Source organism: Conger conger, chromosome 4, assembly GCF_963514075.1.
Source record: "Conger conger chromosome 4, fConCon1.1, whole genome shotgun sequence".
Lineage (NCBI taxonomy): Eukaryota > Metazoa > Chordata > Actinopteri > Anguilliformes > Congridae > Conger > Conger conger.
The window spans coordinates 30,472,430-30,490,496 of record NC_083763.1 but is presented as its reverse complement, the minus strand read 5'-3'; the positions used below and the strand labels follow the sequence as shown (position 1 = coordinate 30,490,496).

Genomic DNA, 18,067 nt, shown 5'->3' with positions numbered 1-18,067 from the left:
TGTAAAACCTTTGTGCTGGACTCATTCCCGGATGTAAGGGGAATGCTGTCTCCATAGTAACAACGAGGCCCAAGGGTGTTTGAAGCTGCACAATGCTGCAGTATATTCATTCACTGTAGTCGGTGCACACACTAAATGTTGCATATCCTTCGGAAAATATTCTGTGTTTTAAATTAACATTGTTGTCTAATTCAGGTAACAGTCCCACGGAATGGTTAACTGTTTCACTTGACAATCAGCCAATCCACTTGTTATGATGTTTAATGTTACGATTTGTGAATTTCAGCAAAAGCTGCCAGGCATCACATGCTCAAGAAAAGATGAACTAAAAGAGATCCATCATACTGACCAAAGAGTTACAGTATAGTCTGGAAAGTTATCTTTAACAGAAGGCATACTGGAACATAATTACCAATAAATGTACAGTAATGTACAGTAATGCAATAGATTCCCAAATATTCATTTTCCAAAAGATTTAATTTTACAGAGACATTTTTGTATTTAATTTAAAAAAGTTACATATTACTGTAAGCAATTGACTACCTTTTACATTATCAAGGCTGTCTGAGATCAGAAGCAAGGACCCAACCAAAGTCTGCAGAATAACTGTGGCAAGTTCTCCAACATGCTTGGAACAACCTCCCTGCTGATTGTTTTATACAACTGCAGGACAGTGTTGGCTATCGCAGAGAAGTGATGCAGATTTAACACCGAAGGATGGTCACAAAAAATATTGATTTGATTCGGTTTTGAACTATTCTGCCAAATTACTAAAATGTAATGTAAAATGTATAGTACGTTTATTTAGGACCTTTCATTGAATTATTTGAAAGAATCTTATCTGTACAGAATGCTATACAGGTGGCTAAGACTTTTACACAGTACTGTACAGCCTATACATTTCAATGCCAATGTAAGCCTATGTACAGTGGGGTGCAAAAATTTGGGCCCCCTGGTTTAAATGTCTATTACAATTAATCTGTATATGATCAAAATCAATGGTACAGAGTTAAACATGGGACCTTTCTGCAGATTTTAAAGCAAGATTGCTTTTTATTTTCACTTTTTACTGTTTATTTCTACTGTTATAAAAAAAAGAAGAGAGCCCTGTGCCAAATTTTGGGAACCCTTTTGGATTATTCTTTGTTATTTTTAAAAAGATTACTGAGGCCCAGATCCAGGTGATTTACTTGTTAAAGCTTCAATGAGTCAGGTGAATCCCAGGGCTGAACCTTTTATTCTGAAGTAACTCCATTCCTTCTGAAGTATCCAACTGCAGTGGCTGTTATGTCTGGTTGTAACAACCATGGGTTCCTCTAAATAGTTGTCCAAGGATTTCAGAATGAATGAATTTCAACCAAGAAGCCAGAAATAATGACCTGAACACAAAATTAAGCATCTGAAGTATGCAAAAGAAAACATTGAGAAGCCTGAAGCCTTTTGTAACAATGTGCTTTGGACTAACAAAACAAAAATTGAACTTTTTCGCCATCACCAAAGAAGGTATGTTTGGGGGAAAAAGGGTGAAGCCTTTGTAGAAAAGAACACTTTGCCAACTGTGCAGCATGGAGGTGGATCCATTATGCTTTGACGTTGTGTGGCAGCTGAGGGCGCAGGAAATATTGTGCGAGTGGAAGGAAGAATGGATTCCACCAAATATCAAGAAATGAAAGGTCAGTCCAGACATTGAAGTTGAAGAGAGTTAGATATTCCTGCAAGACAAAGATCCAAAGCAAACCTCAAAATCAGCCATAAAATACCTCCAGGAAAGACAGATGATTTTGGAATGGCCACCACAGTCCCCAGAGTTGAAAATTATTGAAAATCTGTGAAGATATCTCAAACATGCCATACATGCAAGGAAGCATTTACAAGTACTAACTGGGGGCCTAATGTTTAACGCTGTACCATTTAGAAGTCAGGTTTGCTTCTGTTAACTAAGATATTAATTGTAAAAGGCTTTTTGACCAGGGGTGACCAAATATTTGCCCAACGACTGTGCGGATTGTGGCTATACCGGGGATGAAACCACCGACCTTGCGGGTCCCACTCAGGCACCTTAACCACTATGCTACTGGCTGCCCAAGTTAAGTGGTGGGTGTATGTTGAAGCACTTTGGGGCCATGTTCTTCCTATGGCCAGGGTTGGCTCTGATTGTAGTCCTCTCAATAGACTATTATCAGGTGGGATATAGTCCTTTATGGTATGTTCTGGCATTCATGAAACAGTTTGCTGGTTTTATGACAGCCAGCACTGTACCTTAAACTTTCTTGCTGTAGACCTACATTTAGTCTTAATGTGGTGTGGGACAGTACAAGCACAGTAACCAGGCATGTTTAAATGCTTTTAGTTTTTCAAAATAAGACGAAATAGGCCTAATATGCAATTAGACTCAATCGAAACGATGTTCAACCGCCAGGTGGTGAGCTTTCATTAGATAGGGTTTCAAACCAAATACAATATCATTACATACAATTGCTAGCCGAGTGGTTAGATTGCCTTGTATTTGAGAGTGCAAATATGTATTTATCCGGATGTGTTTGTGTTAAAAGAGCGGTTTATATATTCGTTAGCAAAGGTCTTCCTTTGACAAACTTGAATGTCGGCAACATTGAAAAGTAGATCCGCAGAAGTGTGCACGTGTACACAATATATTACGGTAAAATAACCACGTTATTCATACAGGGAGGAAGTAGCAATGCAAAAGAAAACGTAACTTTTTATCAGGGTTCGGACGGTTGGTGTGCGTTCTCGACATGGATGGCAGAGTGACCTTAGATAGCACAAGATGAGCCATCGCCATTCAAGTTCGGCAGAGTCCGGTGCACAGGTAGCCCTCCGATATTTGTAGGATGACGTGCTTATGATTTAAGATTAGCTGGCTAATATAATGTTAACTAACGTTACATCTCAGAACGACAATGCACGGTCAAATCGGAGTTGCAGTCAAAAACTTGGTGTATATTCGCATGCCAGAAAGCGAGATCAATTAGCATATAGATTATATATGACGTGTAAATAAAATAAAATGTTTCACTGTGAAAATGAACAGGCTAACTTGTTAGCACGCTAAAGTGATGAAGTTAGGTGGATAAGTTGGCAAGGCAAGTTAGTAGCCTAATAGCGACCATTACGTCCACCAACTTTTAACACACCAACTAGGTTGTTTACTAAACTGTTACTTGTAGTCTGTTACCGTTCCTTGGAAGGACATGGAAGGTGTGCTTCTAGCTGCATTGTTTGTCTCTTGTTTTGATGGATTGGCTCAACATGATCCTTTTGACCCCCTGCTGTGAAAAAAAAAAAAAAAAAAACACAAGCAGTTTGTGTTCTAATGTTTGCGTAAGAGGCTCAACACATAGTTATAACACGCAGTTATAAAGTGAGGAGCTGCAGTCCCCTCCAAAAATATTGCTTTTGGTATACACTGAAGACAATTGAGTTTGAAGTCAAAAGATGTAACACAGATCAGAATTTCAGCCTTTAGCCTTGGTTTTTGCCTGTGAAGATACCATTTGTGTTATAAAGGATGCTTCACCAACATGAAGACCAGAGAGCTGTCTTTGGGTGAAAAGCAAGCCTTTTTGAAGCTTAGAAAAAAGGGGAAATCCATTGCACAAGCATTGGGGATAGCTTGTACAACAACTTGGAATGTGCTTTAAAAAAAAAAGGCGTACAGAGCAACAGACATGGAACAGGTCGACCGAGGAAAACAACAGCAGTTTATGACAGAAACATTGTGAGAGCAGTGAAGAAAAAAAAAAACCCAAAACGTCAGTCAGTAACATCACAAACAATTGTAGATTGTAGTTTGTAGAAGACTTGGAAGACGTGGAAGGTTTTAGATTGACCAAGTCAATCACCAGACCTTAATCTGATTGAGCACACATTTCACCTCCTGACGAGGAGATTGAAGGGAAAAAACCCTCGAAACAAACAACTGAAAGAGGCTCCGGTAAAAGCCTGGAAAAGCATCACAAAAAATTAAGAAGAATGTAACAGTTTGGTGATGTCAGTGGGTCGCAGGCTTGATGCAGTTACTGCAACCAAGGGATATGCAACCAAATATTAAGTGTTATTTACTTTCATTTACTTAAATACTCTATTCCAATATTTTTGCTCACCTAAAAATTGGGTGGTCTGATAACAAAGGTGCTATGTTCTAAGTAGTTTATCTAGGTGTAAATACCAGGAAATAAAAGCTGAAATTCTGAACTCTTCTATCTTTTTATCTCAACCCAAATGTATTCAGTGTATTGCAAAAACAAAGGAATTGGCCTTACTGTTCCAATACTTTTGGAGGGGACTGTATTTCCTTTTTCTTTTTTTGTCAACATATGACTTGTTTCTGTTTAATGCTGACTTTTTTGCATCAGTGATAAAAAGCAAAGGCATTAAGGTGTAATTAATGGTGGTTCTGAGTTGATATCCTGTTCCATTGACTAGTCTGTATTTAACCCCTTAAGTCTCAGGCCCCATGGCTGGGTTGGTGTGAGTTTTTTTGTTGTTGCATTAATTTACTTTTTACAGTGCAATTTTCAGTCACTATGGTAACGGGATATACCATTTGAAAGCATTAAAAGGGCACGGTTCTAACATATAAAAAATAAATCCAAACTAAATTTGCACCTTTCTTGCTAACAACCAACAACCAACCCAACCTCTTCTCCCACACTCCACTTCCGTCCTTGCTCCCAGCACTCACCATTTGCTGTCGATAGGTTAGCCATCTATTGATATCTGGCAATCAAGTGAGTTTGTCACCAAGCCTTATAACAAATATCCTATGTCAAAAACACTGTCAGATTTCTTGCTAGCCAGGTAATGTAATTCCCTCTGATGAAAAAGTCATACCATATCTTTCTGATTCCTGGTGATGTAATTTCCCTCTCACCCTGTAATCACACGGCATAATAGTAGTTAGTTTACAGTAATTCCATCTAAGCAGTGCTTTGTTTCTCTCTGCAAAGCTATATTTTCCCATGATATTACTCCGTCATTTGTAGGTGTACACACAGCTGTGTGTACAGCCAGTAATGATGTTAGCTGTGTGTTCTGTTAGGTGCAGTCAGTAGCGTACTTGTAAAGTCACAAGCAGGCATATTATCAGGTTGGTGTAATGAGCCAGTTTACCATCTCTACTGATTCATGGGGAAAACTATTCTTAAATTGCCTTGTTAATGACATTGTGAACATCATCGCAGATCTATACCAAATCCTCCAGCAGTGGGAAGTACAACTTCAATGGTATTCTCCGCAGAATAGTATATCATATAATTTATTTTGACTAGTTCTTTCATTAAAAAAAAAAAATACATATATATATTATTGTGCATAATCTGTAAAAGTGGTGGGCAGTTCCATTCCCAAAGGGTCAGTGTTTATGCAGGTTTTTCATCCGCCAATTTACCTCGCTCAGTTAGCTAATTGGTTTTGTGCCAATGCTGGTTCACTAGATTAGACTATTTTTATAAGGTCTGTTATAGAGACACAAAAAAGGTCATCATCTGTAATTCATGGGCTTAGAAATAAATGTTGCAAAAATGTGACATTACATGATTGGATTTAAATAAATAAGGAAATATGTTTACCTGTCATCCAGACATAGTACTCATTGCCCACCCCTGGATGTCAATGTGATCATGAATAAGTCATTTACTTTGTGGTCAAATAAACTTGCAGTGTAATCAAACGTGCCTCCTCTTTGCTTACAGTTGCTTGCAAGACTTGAAGGAAGGCGATCGCTGGAGAATATCGAGCCTCTTCTATTCCCCAAAGACAGTGGTCCTGTTAACGGTCAGTTTCTGCATTGACAAGAGATTACTTGAGTGACTTTAATTTAAGTGGAACCAATTCTGACTGCTGAAGTATAAGCCCTGTTAATCAGACAGTGGAACCCACATTAGGGGGTAAAAGATTTTGTTCCTCTGGCAGAAGTAGTTCTACCTATTATACTGGTGAGCATGATATATAAATATGTCAAACTGAAACATTGTCTTAATAAAGAGCTTCTTATTAGCACCTCAGACCCCACAAGGATTTACAAGTGGGTAACTGACAGTTAATGGATGTGTAATTCAGATCTCTATAACAGTATGCTGACCGCTCAGTCAAGCCAACTGATTAAGGGACATTAGAATAATTCTCACAGTACGTGCACAGAGGGTACTCGGAGGGTACTCGGTTAAATTATTATGGCACACTGCAATTAAGGGTGATCTGCAGTAAATGTCAGGAGACAAATTTTAGGCCCATATTCCAGCACATGAAGGCATATTTAGGACCATATGTAAAGGGTATTAATTAGGCCCAGTGTGGACCCTGGGGTGCACACCAAGGGCGGGTTCTTACAGGATTTTATGTAAACTTCTCGTAATTATTTAATTAGCTCAATCATATCAAATATGAGGATATAGATATTATAGACACAAAAGCGTTTTTTTATTAACAATGTCAATTTACAAGAAAATAGTTACCTGTTAATCCAGCTAGTGCCAGGTGGTTGCTATGCAACATTTGTAAAGTCTAATGTTGTTCTGCCAAACATGCTTGGTAGCCAAGAGTTTTTGATGTTTATTTGTATGTTCCCGTTGTGCAAACACTGAAAAACTATCCAAACTCATTTTCTTTTCTGGAGAAAGCGCTGCACTGCTTTTCAGTTTCATTGACCTGCACTTCTGCCCGCTTACGGACACAAATGTCTCTCGCAAATCAAGACCCGCATCGGGTCGTTTCTGAATTATGTGGAAGAGGAGGCAGTCTCTTGCTCTAGGTCCTTGCTTGCTTACAAATCCTGGGCAACATTGTAACAGCCTTTTATTCGGACTTGAATGACTGCTTCACCACGGAACGATAATTGAAATAGAACTATAAACCAAGAATTGGTATATGGCCGTGGTATATAGTTATTTTATCACTGCTATTAACCAGTCAGATTGTGTTTTATAAGAATGATTTTACTGTGCTCAAGTACAGGAGCAAACCAGTGTCGTTTAAAGATCTGTCTGCAAACTAAAACCAAATTGGTCGGAACGAAAACCAGGACCGGAGTTGCGCACCCCTGCTCTAACCGCGTTTTTTTCCCCGGATCGAACAGGAGATGTGGTGGAGTTCCACGGCGGGGAGGGGACGGGCAAGACCGAGGCGCTGTACCACCTGGTGGCCCGCTGCATCCTCCCGGAGGCCAGCGGGGGTCTGGAGGCGGAGGTGGCGTTCGTGGACACGGACTACCACCTGGACACCCTGCGTCTGGTGGCCGTTCTGGAGCGCCGCCTGCCCGCCGGCTCGGAGGACGCGGTACGGGCCAGCCTGGCCCGGCTCTACGTGGTCCACTGCGGCAGCGGAGCCCAGCTCCTGCTCACCCTGCACTACCTGGAGGGCATGTTCTGCAGCCGGCCCTCCCTCTCGGCCCTGGTCCTGGACAGCGTCTCAGCCTTCTACTGGGTGGACCGGGCCAACGGCGGGGAGAGCCTGGCGCTGCAGGAGGCCAACCTCAGGAAGTGCACCAAGGTCCTGGAGAGGCTGCTGAGGGAGCGAGGCGCCATGGTCTTCGCCACCGTGCAGGCCGTCATGAGGAAGTACGAGTCCGAGGGCCCGGTGGGGTCCTTGTCCCGCGGGCGCCAGGCGCCGGCCCGCGCGGACCTCAGCAAGGTGTACCTGTGCAGGGCGTGGCAGGGCATTGTCACGCACAGGTTGTACTTCTCCAAGGACGACGCGGCGGACGGAAAGCGGATCTTTTCCGTGGCGTCCTCCTGCTCGAGGACGAAGAGCGCGGGAAGGTGCTCTTTCCACGTGACAGACGGGGGAATCCAGTTTCTGTAACATCTACTCAATGTGGAATAGATGTTTTCAGTGTCTGTTTGGCTGGGTATGTCAACTACTGCTCTGGCTGCCACCCTGGATTCTACGGGAGAATGAAGTGCAGAGTCGTTTGTTTCTTGCAGAAACGTAGTCTGTGTGGTGCTTTCTTGCTGCACTGTTGAAATATTCTTCCTCAGTTAATTAACTTAGTACTGGTTTAATATATAATAATACATTCTTTTCAACTTATATTCTGTGCTACACTTTTTTAAATGAGACTGGAATGAGGAATGATAATGTTATGAGAAGTACCATTGTTCTACCCCTTGTTGGTTTCATAGTTAATTTTCATTCAGTTATGTTTTAGTGTAGTCTTTTGAAGATCATTTTGTTCTTAGAAAGACTTTGTTCAGAAATACATTATTTCTCAAAAAGTTGACCCTTGCTAGGTTTGAGTTTTTAGAATAAATAAAGGAGAAAGCATTCCAAAGTAAACAGCTTCTTTGACAACTTCTAGGAGTTGGGTAATAAAGACAATAAGATAAAAATGGATAAGACATTTCAATATAAAATACTAACAATGGCAATGGCAATGGGAAATAAGCTTTTTCAAATGTTACTGTAAAGGACTTATTCAATTCTTGTCACTAGTATTACAATATTTTATTGTTTAAAAGCTAACTGCCAATTTGATTTTTTTTTTATGATTTATAGTCAAAATAGTTTTGTTGGCCTAATTTTCTTTATAATTAGATCAAATTAGGCTATAAGCCTAAGAATGGTCTGGGGTTCTTTTTGCTACATATCTTTGCTATATATTTTTCATACAGGATAAAGATTTTGTAAAGTACATATGTTCTTTTCTGAGTGGTGAACCAAGTGTTCTCCATACAAATATGATGGATTTTCCACAGAAAATATTAATTATTAGTGGTCAGGTCCTACTCACCATTACTGTTAGTGGGAGAGATTAGATCAGTCCCTGCCCCAATCTTGTTAGCTTTGTGTGCCTTATTATCTATATGGGTCTATCTATTGGCCACTATTTAAAAACACATTTTATAAATAAAATAGTAATCACCACCCATGTCACCCTATGATAAAAAAGCAATTGCCCCCTTAGGTGCTCAATCAACCAATTAACCAAATTTAATTTGATTCACCTGATTGAACACACCCCTCTTGAATCTAAACCACACTCATATTGAACCTTACCATCAGAGTGCACTCACTACAAAGTTTCTATAAGTGCACTATGCTGTGATCAAAGGAAAGAAGAAGAAAATGTGTTGTAAAAGGATATCAGTCTGGAAAGCCTCTGGGACAACAAACCACAGTGAGAGCCATTGTCTCCAAATTGGAATAGTGGTTACTCTTCCCAGGAATGGCCTGCCCGCCAAAATTTTCCACAGTAACAACTCATCCAGGAAGTCACAAATGATCCCACAAGAACATCCAAAGAACTGCAGGCCTCTTTAGCCTCAGCTACTGTAAGGTCAGTGTTCACGACTCCAGTAATAAGGAAGAAAGTGGGCAAAATAGGATTCATGGGAGAGTACGTGGAAACAGATGAGTCGAAATGGAACTGAACAACATGCCTCCAATTATGTCTAGCATAAAGAAAATGCAATATTTCAAAGTAAGAACATTGTACCAATAGTCAAACTGTTGCTGTCTTGGGACCTGGACAACTTGGCATTGAGAGAACCCTAAATTGAAAGAAGCATAAAGGAGAATGTAAACCATGTGCTGAAACTATTGGGTTATGCAGCAATACAATGATGCAAAACAGAAAACCAAGTCCATGCCTAACAAATTGTCCGAATTAAAGCAGTTCTGCAAAGTAGAGTGGACTAAAATCCCTCCACAACAATGAAAAAGTCTGATATCTCACTTGTTTGCAGTTATTGCTGCTGAAGATGGTGCACCCAGTTAAGTTAAATTTTTCACATGGGTGATATGGGTGTTTGATAACTTTTTTAATTAAATAAATGAAATGATTTATGAATGTGGTTTGGTACTCAGGCCTGTCTTATATTACATTTTGTCTGAAGACCTGAAAACGTTCAATGTGACAAATGCAATAATAGAGGAAATCTGGAAGGGGGCACTGTATGTGGAAGCAACCAATTCAATATGCTCTGTGTACCTTGTTTAACTTGAATGTTTCAACTTTGCCACTACCGATATCTTCAATTCTTACTGCTTTTAGATGTGGCTGTACATATGTTTTGACACAGTAGCGGATTATTTTGATTTATAACAAGTGTGTAGCAAATTCCATGTCATACTGGGGAAATTACATCCAAGTGATAAAAGCAGCAGGGAAATTGTTCCAAATAAGTTATTTCAATTCTGGAAAATAATGCTTAGCTTCCAGCCCTGTGTTTCTGTTTGATACATAAGACGCATGTTTCTGGGGCAGAATGTGCCATATCTGCACTGAAACTCATACTAAAGTAGCCTTTGGATTTCCAAAACATTTTTTCTAAGCTAATGGACACGACATGAGCTTACTATCAGGAGTATTATCAGTTTCTGTTTATAATATACCCTTTAACCCTTTGGGTTCTGTTACATTTTTGGACCCATTGGTATTGTTTGTCAAGTCAAATTGACCTGGAGCATTATTGGGATTTTAAAGCAATTCATAAATAAATAAAATAACAAATATTGTCTTTAAGGGCGGCACGGATGGTGCAGTGGGTAGCACTGCTGCCTCACAGCAAGGAGGTCCTGGGTTCGAATCCCCGTCGGCCAGGGCCTCTCTGAGTGGAGTTTGCATGTTCTCCCCATGTCTGCGTGGGTTTCCTCCGGGTACTCCGGTTTCCTCCCACAGTTCAAAGACATGCAGGTTAGGCTGATTGGAGAGTCTAATTTGCCTGTAGGTATGAGTGTGTGAGTGTGTGAGTGAATGGTGTGTGTGCCCTGTGATGGACTGGTGACCTGTCCAGGGTGTATTCCTGCCTTTCGCCCAATGTATGCTGGGATAGGCTCCAGCCCCCCTGCGACCCTGTTCGGGATAAGCGGGTTCAGATAATGGATGGATGGATGGATGGATATTGTCTTTAAGTATTTTGTAAGAGAACAGAAGAATAATAACAGAAATGTGTCACTGTCCCATGAATTATGGTGCTCACTGTGTGCTGACGTGTGAGAGCAAATTAGAGATTAATTTAGTGTGACAAGAAGTGAAGAGCCCTTTTTGATTCATATTTACCGTGATGTGTCGGTTTTCACCTACAGTTTCCACCCTTTTGTTATTCCCGGGTCAAATTGACCCGAACATCGGATCAGGGACGCAAATTTGTAGGGGGGGGGTGTAGCATGGGTACTCGGTGAAATGTTATTTTATTTTTATGTTCTTCACTGAAAATAAGGGTTTCAGGTGAAAAAAATTATTTCCAGTATCACTTTTCTTTGAGTGAAAATTGAAAACGAGTCAATTTGACCCAAACACCACATGAGGGTTGAAGAAATATGAACAGTAGTACAATCACCTGTAGTTAGAGAGCAGGGGGAAAGGGTTGGGTGAGTAGGGAGCAGGCTGTTAAGAGCAGTTCGGGCACGCAGAAATAGCAAACTAAACTCATGGAAAGCAGGAGGAGCGTCGATGAGAAGGAGGCCAGGAGTGAGCAGAAGATTGACAGATCATCCGGGTATCTGGTGTTCCTCCACTTCCTTTCTTCCACATGTAGTTTGGCGCTATCTGAGTGTATACCATTAGCTAGCCAGTGATTAGGAGGAAACAGACAAGCTGGCTTGGTGGAGATAGAACAGAGTTACATTACATGACATTACATTATTGGCATTTGGCAGACTTTGGCACTCTTATCCAGAGTGACGTACAGTTGATTAGACTAAGCAGGAGACAATCCTCTCATAGAGCAATGCAGGGTTAAGGGCCTTGCTCAAGGGCCCAACGGCTGTGCGGATCTTATGGCTACACCGGGATTAGAACCACCAACCTTGCGTGTCCCAGTCATTTACCTTAACCAGTACGCTACAGGCCGCCCCATAAATAAAGAGTGAAGAGGAGAGGAGTGTGGAAGACTTATCCTCTACAGACAGGAGGAAAAATTATTCAGCAAGGGAATGGGATGAGAGACACAGAGGACAGGGAAGTAGGAGAGGGAGTGTGGAGTTTAGGGTGGACGGATGCTAAGGGAGTGGATGGGGGCTTATGGACAAGAGGGAGGTAGAGAGAAAGAAATAGTAAAGTGGTGGTTTCAAATGTGAAGTGGTGATACAGTTGGGCTAGGACAGCTCCTGTTGAAGGTCTAGGTGGTTGCTGGCCTTGTGTGCAGGTGGGGACATGGCTAAAGTGAAGCTGAGAACCTGGAGGAGGGGGTGAAAGATGGCGGTGGAAGTCACCATAAAACAGAACAGGGGTGCTGTCCTGAGAAAGCAGAACAGGACATACTGCTCCTCTGAGGAAACGCCCAGTGGACCCGGGTGACAATAAAGATAAATTGAAATCTGCAAGATACACTGACGGGGCAGCATAAAATTTAAAAGAGGAGAGTGAGATTGAGGAAAGGCACAACATAAACTATCCATGGGGGGAGACCTGTGCCCCTGCCTCTGCCTCTGGGTCTATGGGTGTGGGAAAAGACAAAGGCTGAGCATACAGTAGCCAGTGAGGTGAGGTACCTGGCGAATCCATGCCTGAAAATGAATTCAACACAAAACTACATATGGCCTCACCTTATTAATAAAGACTTTAGTATTCATAAAAGTATTTATGTGAATGTGTGTGGATGTGCCGATGCAAATATGTTTGGTTTTGTGTGTGGCAGAATGTGTGGTTGTGTGTATGCAAGTAACTGCTTACGTTTGTGGTTGTGTACATGCACAAATGTTTGTGTATGATTTGAAGTTGTGTATGCCGTCTGCTTATGTATGGCAATGCATTTGTGTGTCTCACACAAGTATGTGCTTCTGTGCGTGTGTGTGTGTGTGTGTGTGTGTGTGTGTGTGTGTGTGTGTGTGTGTGCGCGCGCGCGCAAGTGCAGTATGGAAGATGTAGACAGAGGATATGTGAGCAGCGAACAGTAGTTGGATCAGTAAAGTACTGTCTTTCCTGACAGTGAATCCTCTCTTATGCCATGAAACTCATTTCCTCCTGCACCTGGACTCCTCTGGACTTCCTCCATCCCATCCTTGATCTTTAGCTCACTCCTCTAATCCAATGAGGGAAGAATTCAAATGAGAAGGACAATGTATGTTTAATCACATGATGGGCATTTAATGGGAGGGAGAGAAATGAATGGTGAACCTGTTCCCTGCTCTAGTCCTATTTCAGTCTGAGCAGAAGACCATCAATAATTTTCTGCAGAAATCATACTGCAGAAAGGCTACATTTTCTGCAGAATTTATTAATTTCATATGTAAAGTATCTGTACAGAAATGCAGATGTTTTGCAAATAGCTTACCAATAATATTGACTTAAGCAGTGACTTCTTTAGAATAGTAAGTTATTATTTATTTATTTTTAATGTAAGGATTATCTGCCCACTACCAACATATGAAGTCAGAATATGAGGCCATACAATCTGAGATTGTAGACCCTCATATCTGACACCATATGCTGGTAATGTGCAGATGGACAGTCAAAATCGTACACAAACTGCACAGTCTCACTTTTTGATATTTTTACATGGATTGAAAGTCCTTATTCTCCTGTATGTACTGGCACCGTTTTATGATACCACGACCAATAATGTTTATTCAAAACATACTGTGATTCAAACATTAATTTACAGCATTATGTTGAGATGACATTTGAAAAATTGCGAATTAGTGTGTGTGTTTGCATGTCTGGATGTGTGTGCATGCCTTCACAATGTTTGGAGCACTTCGCTAAATCTGAAGCTGAGGGAAAGCTGGGGACTGCGGAACCACTATAAGTTTTCAGATTTATACAAATACTGTACGGATGCTGAAAGTGTTAATTCTGTTAAATAAATTAAATAATTAAATAAAATAAATTGATATATCATGAGATGTGTCTCCTAAAATGAAAAAGAAATCACTCCTGAACTCTTGTGCAACAGCATTAACATTGATGTTCATCAAAATCAACCATACAGTGCTGTAAAAAAATGTTGTAAATCACTTCCTGATTTCCTCTACGATTGCATATTTGACACACTGAATGCTTTCAGATCTTACACAAAATGTAGTATTAGGCAAAGTGAACCTGACTAAACACAAAACACCTTTTTTAGAATTATCATTTAATTCATTAAATGAAAAAACGTTCAAACGTGAACAAATAATTCCCTCCTTAAATAACTAAAAGGTACAATCGGTAATTTCGGGCTTCTAATGGTCAGGAGAGGAATTGCAACCTTCAAACCACAACACTGTTTATCCCACTCCTTTTCTGTGAACGTACTGATGTTGATTGTCATGTTCATGAAACCAGTTTGAGATGACTTTTGCTTTGTGACTTGGTGCATTATCATGCTGGAAGTAGCCATTAGAAGATGGGTACATTGTGGCCATGAAGGGATGCACATGGTCAGCAACAATATTCAAATAGGCTGTGGCATTCATGCGATGATTGATTGGTATTAATAGACCCAAAGTGTGCCAAGAAAACATTCCCCATGCCGAGATTCATCAGACCTGGCTAAGTTTTTCCAGTCTTCAACTGCCCAGTTTTGGTGAGCCTGTGTCCACTGCAGCCTGAGCTTTCTGTTCTTGGCTGACAAGAGGTGGAACCTGACGTGGCCTTCTGCTGTTGTAGCCCATCCACCTCAAGGTTTGACGTGTTGTGAATTCTGAGATGATTTTCTGCTCACCACAATTTTACAGAGAGGTTATCTGAGTTACGGTAGCCTTTCTGTCAGCTCAAACCAGTCTGGCCATTCTTTGTTGACCTCTCTTATCGACAAGGCCTTTCTGTGCGCAGGACTGTTGCTCACTGGATGTTTTATGTTTTTTGCACCATTCTGAGTAAACTCTAGAAACTCAAACCAGCCTGTCTGACACCAACTATCATGTCACAGTCGAAATCACTCAGATAACATTTTTTCCACATTCTGATGGTTGATATGAACATTAACTGAAGCTTGTGACCCATATCTGCATGATTATATGCATTGCACTGCTGCCACACAATTGGCTGATTAGATAATCACATGAATAAGTAGGTGTACAGTAAGTAAAGTTATGTAACTTCCAAATAAAATGCTCAGGGAGTATATATCAGTTTGGAAGGGGTTACTAAGTCATTTCTAAGGCTCTGGGATGGTCCCTTTTGGTATAGTGTTCTTTGCATAGATGACACATATCTAATGTCGGGTGTTAAGGAAATACAGCATTTCAAAATAAGAACATCATCCCAAAAATCAAACATGGTGGTGGTAGTGTGATGCTGTGGGGATCCTTTGCTGCCTCAGGATCTGTACAATTTGACATGATTTAAGAAACCATTAATTCTTCTCTGAGCAGACATTCTTAAGGATAATGTCTGGTTATCTGTCCATCAACTGATGCTGAAGTGTATTTAGGTTATGTAGCAAGACAATGATCCAAAACACAAAAGCAAGTTCATCACATCTGATTGATTAAAAATCTAATTTGATTTGATAAAATCTCCATTTGACTCCATAATATTTGGAGTGGCCAAGTCAAATCCCTGTCTTGAATCCAGTAGAGATGGTGTGGCATGACTTGAAAACAGCAGTTCATGCTCAAAACCTACCAATCTCTCTGAATTAAATCTGTTCTGTAAAAGAAGAGTGGACAAAAATTGTGGAATTGTGAAAGACTGACATGAAATTTTAAATGTTTGGTTGCAGTTATTGCTGGTGGTTATTGCAACTGGTTATTAATGACTTTTTCACAGGGGTGATATGGGCATTGATAAATCTTTTCATGAAATAAAATAATTTTACAGAAGGTGTGTAGTGTTTATTTAGATTCCCTTTGTCTAATGTTGCATTTTGTGTAAAGATCTGAAATCAGTGTGAGAAATATGCAATAATAGAGGAAATCAGGAAGGGGGCAAATAACAGCATTACATGCCTTATGGGTTTGGGTACTCATCCTCACTAATCGAGCGACGTAAAGTGTCAATATGATTTCCCTGTTTTTAAACTTTATTCTGAAAGACTGTGTACACATCCATTTCCCTGTGTCCTTTGTCCCATAGATCTCATTGGAAAGATTATGTATGATGTCGCTGAGATACCTGATGGGAAATAATGTCAAGCACAATAGAATTACAGAAATAAAACGTTCTGCACTACCAAGTTTGATATCCTAAAGACCATGTGCAATATATTTAACATATTTTTTTTATTTAAAGTGTTCATTCAGCCATGATAAAAAAAAAGAATTAAATAAATAAATAAAAAAGGTTGACTTTATAGTTGACTTTGATTTTCCTGTGAAGTATAACTATGAAAAATATGATTTTGATTACATTGTGTCTTTTAAAAACGTTTTCAGTGTAAAAAAATAAAATTAAAATAAAAAACACTCATACAAAGCATATACACCATACATCTGTAAAAACGCAATTCCTAAAAATGTGTTTACAGTTAACATAGGGCCATAATAATTCACTAATATTGGAAAACAAGGAAAACATCCATTGCCTTGGAATACATGTCTTACTAGCTCAAAGCAGAAATCGTCCCTTACAGATACATTGACAGCTTCGGAATAGAAAACATGCATGACCGGCTTCTGACCAGTGCTAATAGGCAACTTTTCTGCTTACCTGCTTAGTCTGTGTATGAGATGTTGGTTAAAGTGTATTTGTTACTTGGCATTATTTTGATATCAATAACTTGACGCGCTGATCTATATAAAAGCTGTGTTTTGTACTGATGCATATGTGAGACTTTTATAACTTTGAAAATGTTTTTTTAGATAACTTATTACCCTAAAGGAAACAACCCAGCCCTGCGAATCCAAGCCACGTTTTACGCACGTCCTTGCTGGCTCATGGTTGAGAAAGTCTATTTACCTGGAGAGTGCTCTGGGGTATTACTCCGCAGGGTCAGTAATACTTTTGGAAAATAACAATTATTTTTTGTTTTTAAAAACACTCGGTAAATATGGACTTTACATAAGCAGAACAGAAAATTGATTCTACTTCATGATAACTCATTTGATCAGATCTCCGGGTAACATTTTACGCCGAACTTTATGTTTAACTGGGACTATTTCTCTGTGAGTCGTTGACAGGCGGTTCTTAGGTCTCTCAAACATGGCCACCATGATGGAGTGTATGCAATAACTTTAAATTTGAGGTTTTTCGTAGAAAACACATATTTCTTTTTTTTTTTTTTAAAGGAATGTTCAGCCAGAAAACAACACATAATATACTCTATCCACCTAAAAGCTTTGGGGAAACTTGCATGGGGGATATTACGCTGATATGAGTTGACTGGGAGCTGGAAAAAAGAATTGCAATCAATTTCGTAAGCATTCTGCTTTTCTCGTGAATGTTTTTCAGCGTTTCTGTTGCATTTATTCTAAGTTTTTTTCAGCCATTTGACGACTAAGGAATACTTTCTTTGATTTTTGGCGAAGACTAAAAGATGATACCACTGGGAAGTAAAATACGGCATATTTTTGTGCAGCAGTGTACTTCAGAAAAAGGAAACTAACCAGTTTTAAATAAAGGGAAAGCGACGAGGTTTGTTGTTGGACCCTGTAACCGGTTACTTTTTTCAATCAACTGAAGAAATGTTTTTTGGAATATAATTTAACCAACTGCATGCTTTTGAAGCGCATATAGCCTACTGCATTTGTTTCTTCTAGATTTTTATGCTGGATAGTGACACAGCGACAAAACCCCCATTCCTTCAAAATATTAAACAAAAGTATTAACTATATTTCTCGTATGACACTGAAGGTCATGACGACAATAACTCAAAACTTCTAGGTTTGAAAAGGTAAGTTTTTTTCCCCCTGAATTTTAATGCTACCATTAACTGTCATTTGTTTGGTTTTGCTGGAGCTGGTGAACGTTTCCGTATGGCTGTTCCATGTATACCAGCAGTTTCGTTTTGTTTTATTTCGATGATTTAGTCCTATAATTAGCATTTGCCATACACCTGTATGTCATAAATTCTTACAATAACATTCTAGAACTCCAGTGGCATAAGTTACAGATTGTTGTGTACCCTCGATCTTTTACATCTAAAAGTCAGTAGCTATAGGTCTGACGGATTACATAAACACGGATTACAAAATAACGTAGAAAAACGAGTCCTTCCTTCTTGATCTAGTTATTTCAGAC

At 39.8% G+C, this 18,067-nt stretch overlaps 2 protein-coding genes across 2 annotated transcripts in view; both read left to right on the top strand.

Moving 5' to 3' along the window:
- The first annotated feature begins 2,554 nt into the window (after window positions 1–2,554).
- Window positions 2,555–8,295, top strand: xrcc2 (X-ray repair complementing defective repair in Chinese hamster cells 2). Its single transcript, XM_061240227.1, has 3 exons — window positions 2,555–2,830; window positions 5,715–5,796; window positions 7,097–8,295. Exons 1-3 carry the CDS (start codon window positions 2,789–2,791, stop codon window positions 7,819–7,821), a joined length of 849 nt encoding a protein of 282 aa, XP_061096211.1. The 5' UTR covers window positions 2,555–2,788; the 3' UTR covers window positions 7,822–8,295.
- Window positions 8,296–17,041: 8,746 nt separating this feature from the next.
- The window catches only part of LOC133126591 (histone-lysine N-methyltransferase 2C-like), an 80,356-nt gene continuing 79,330 nt past the window's right edge, over window positions 17,042–18,067 (top strand). The window contains exon 1 of the mRNA XM_061238936.1: window positions 17,042–17,720. The gene's annotated coding sequence lies outside the window, so the exon portion shown is untranslated. The remainder of the gene's footprint in view (window positions 17,721–18,067) is intronic.

Coding starts and splice junctions, on each gene's coding strand:
- xrcc2 (XM_061240227.1), top strand. CDS start 2,789: ATGAGCCATCGCCATTCAAGTTCGGCAGAGTCCGGTGCACAG. Junction 2,831..5,714: donor CGGCAGAGTCCGGTGCACAG/GTAGCCCTCCGA, acceptor CTTTGCTTACAG/TTGCTTGCAAGACTTGAAGG. Junction 5,797..7,096: donor AGACAGTGGTCCTGTTAACG/GTCAGTTTCTGC, acceptor CGGATCGAACAG/GAGATGTGGTGGAGTTCCAC.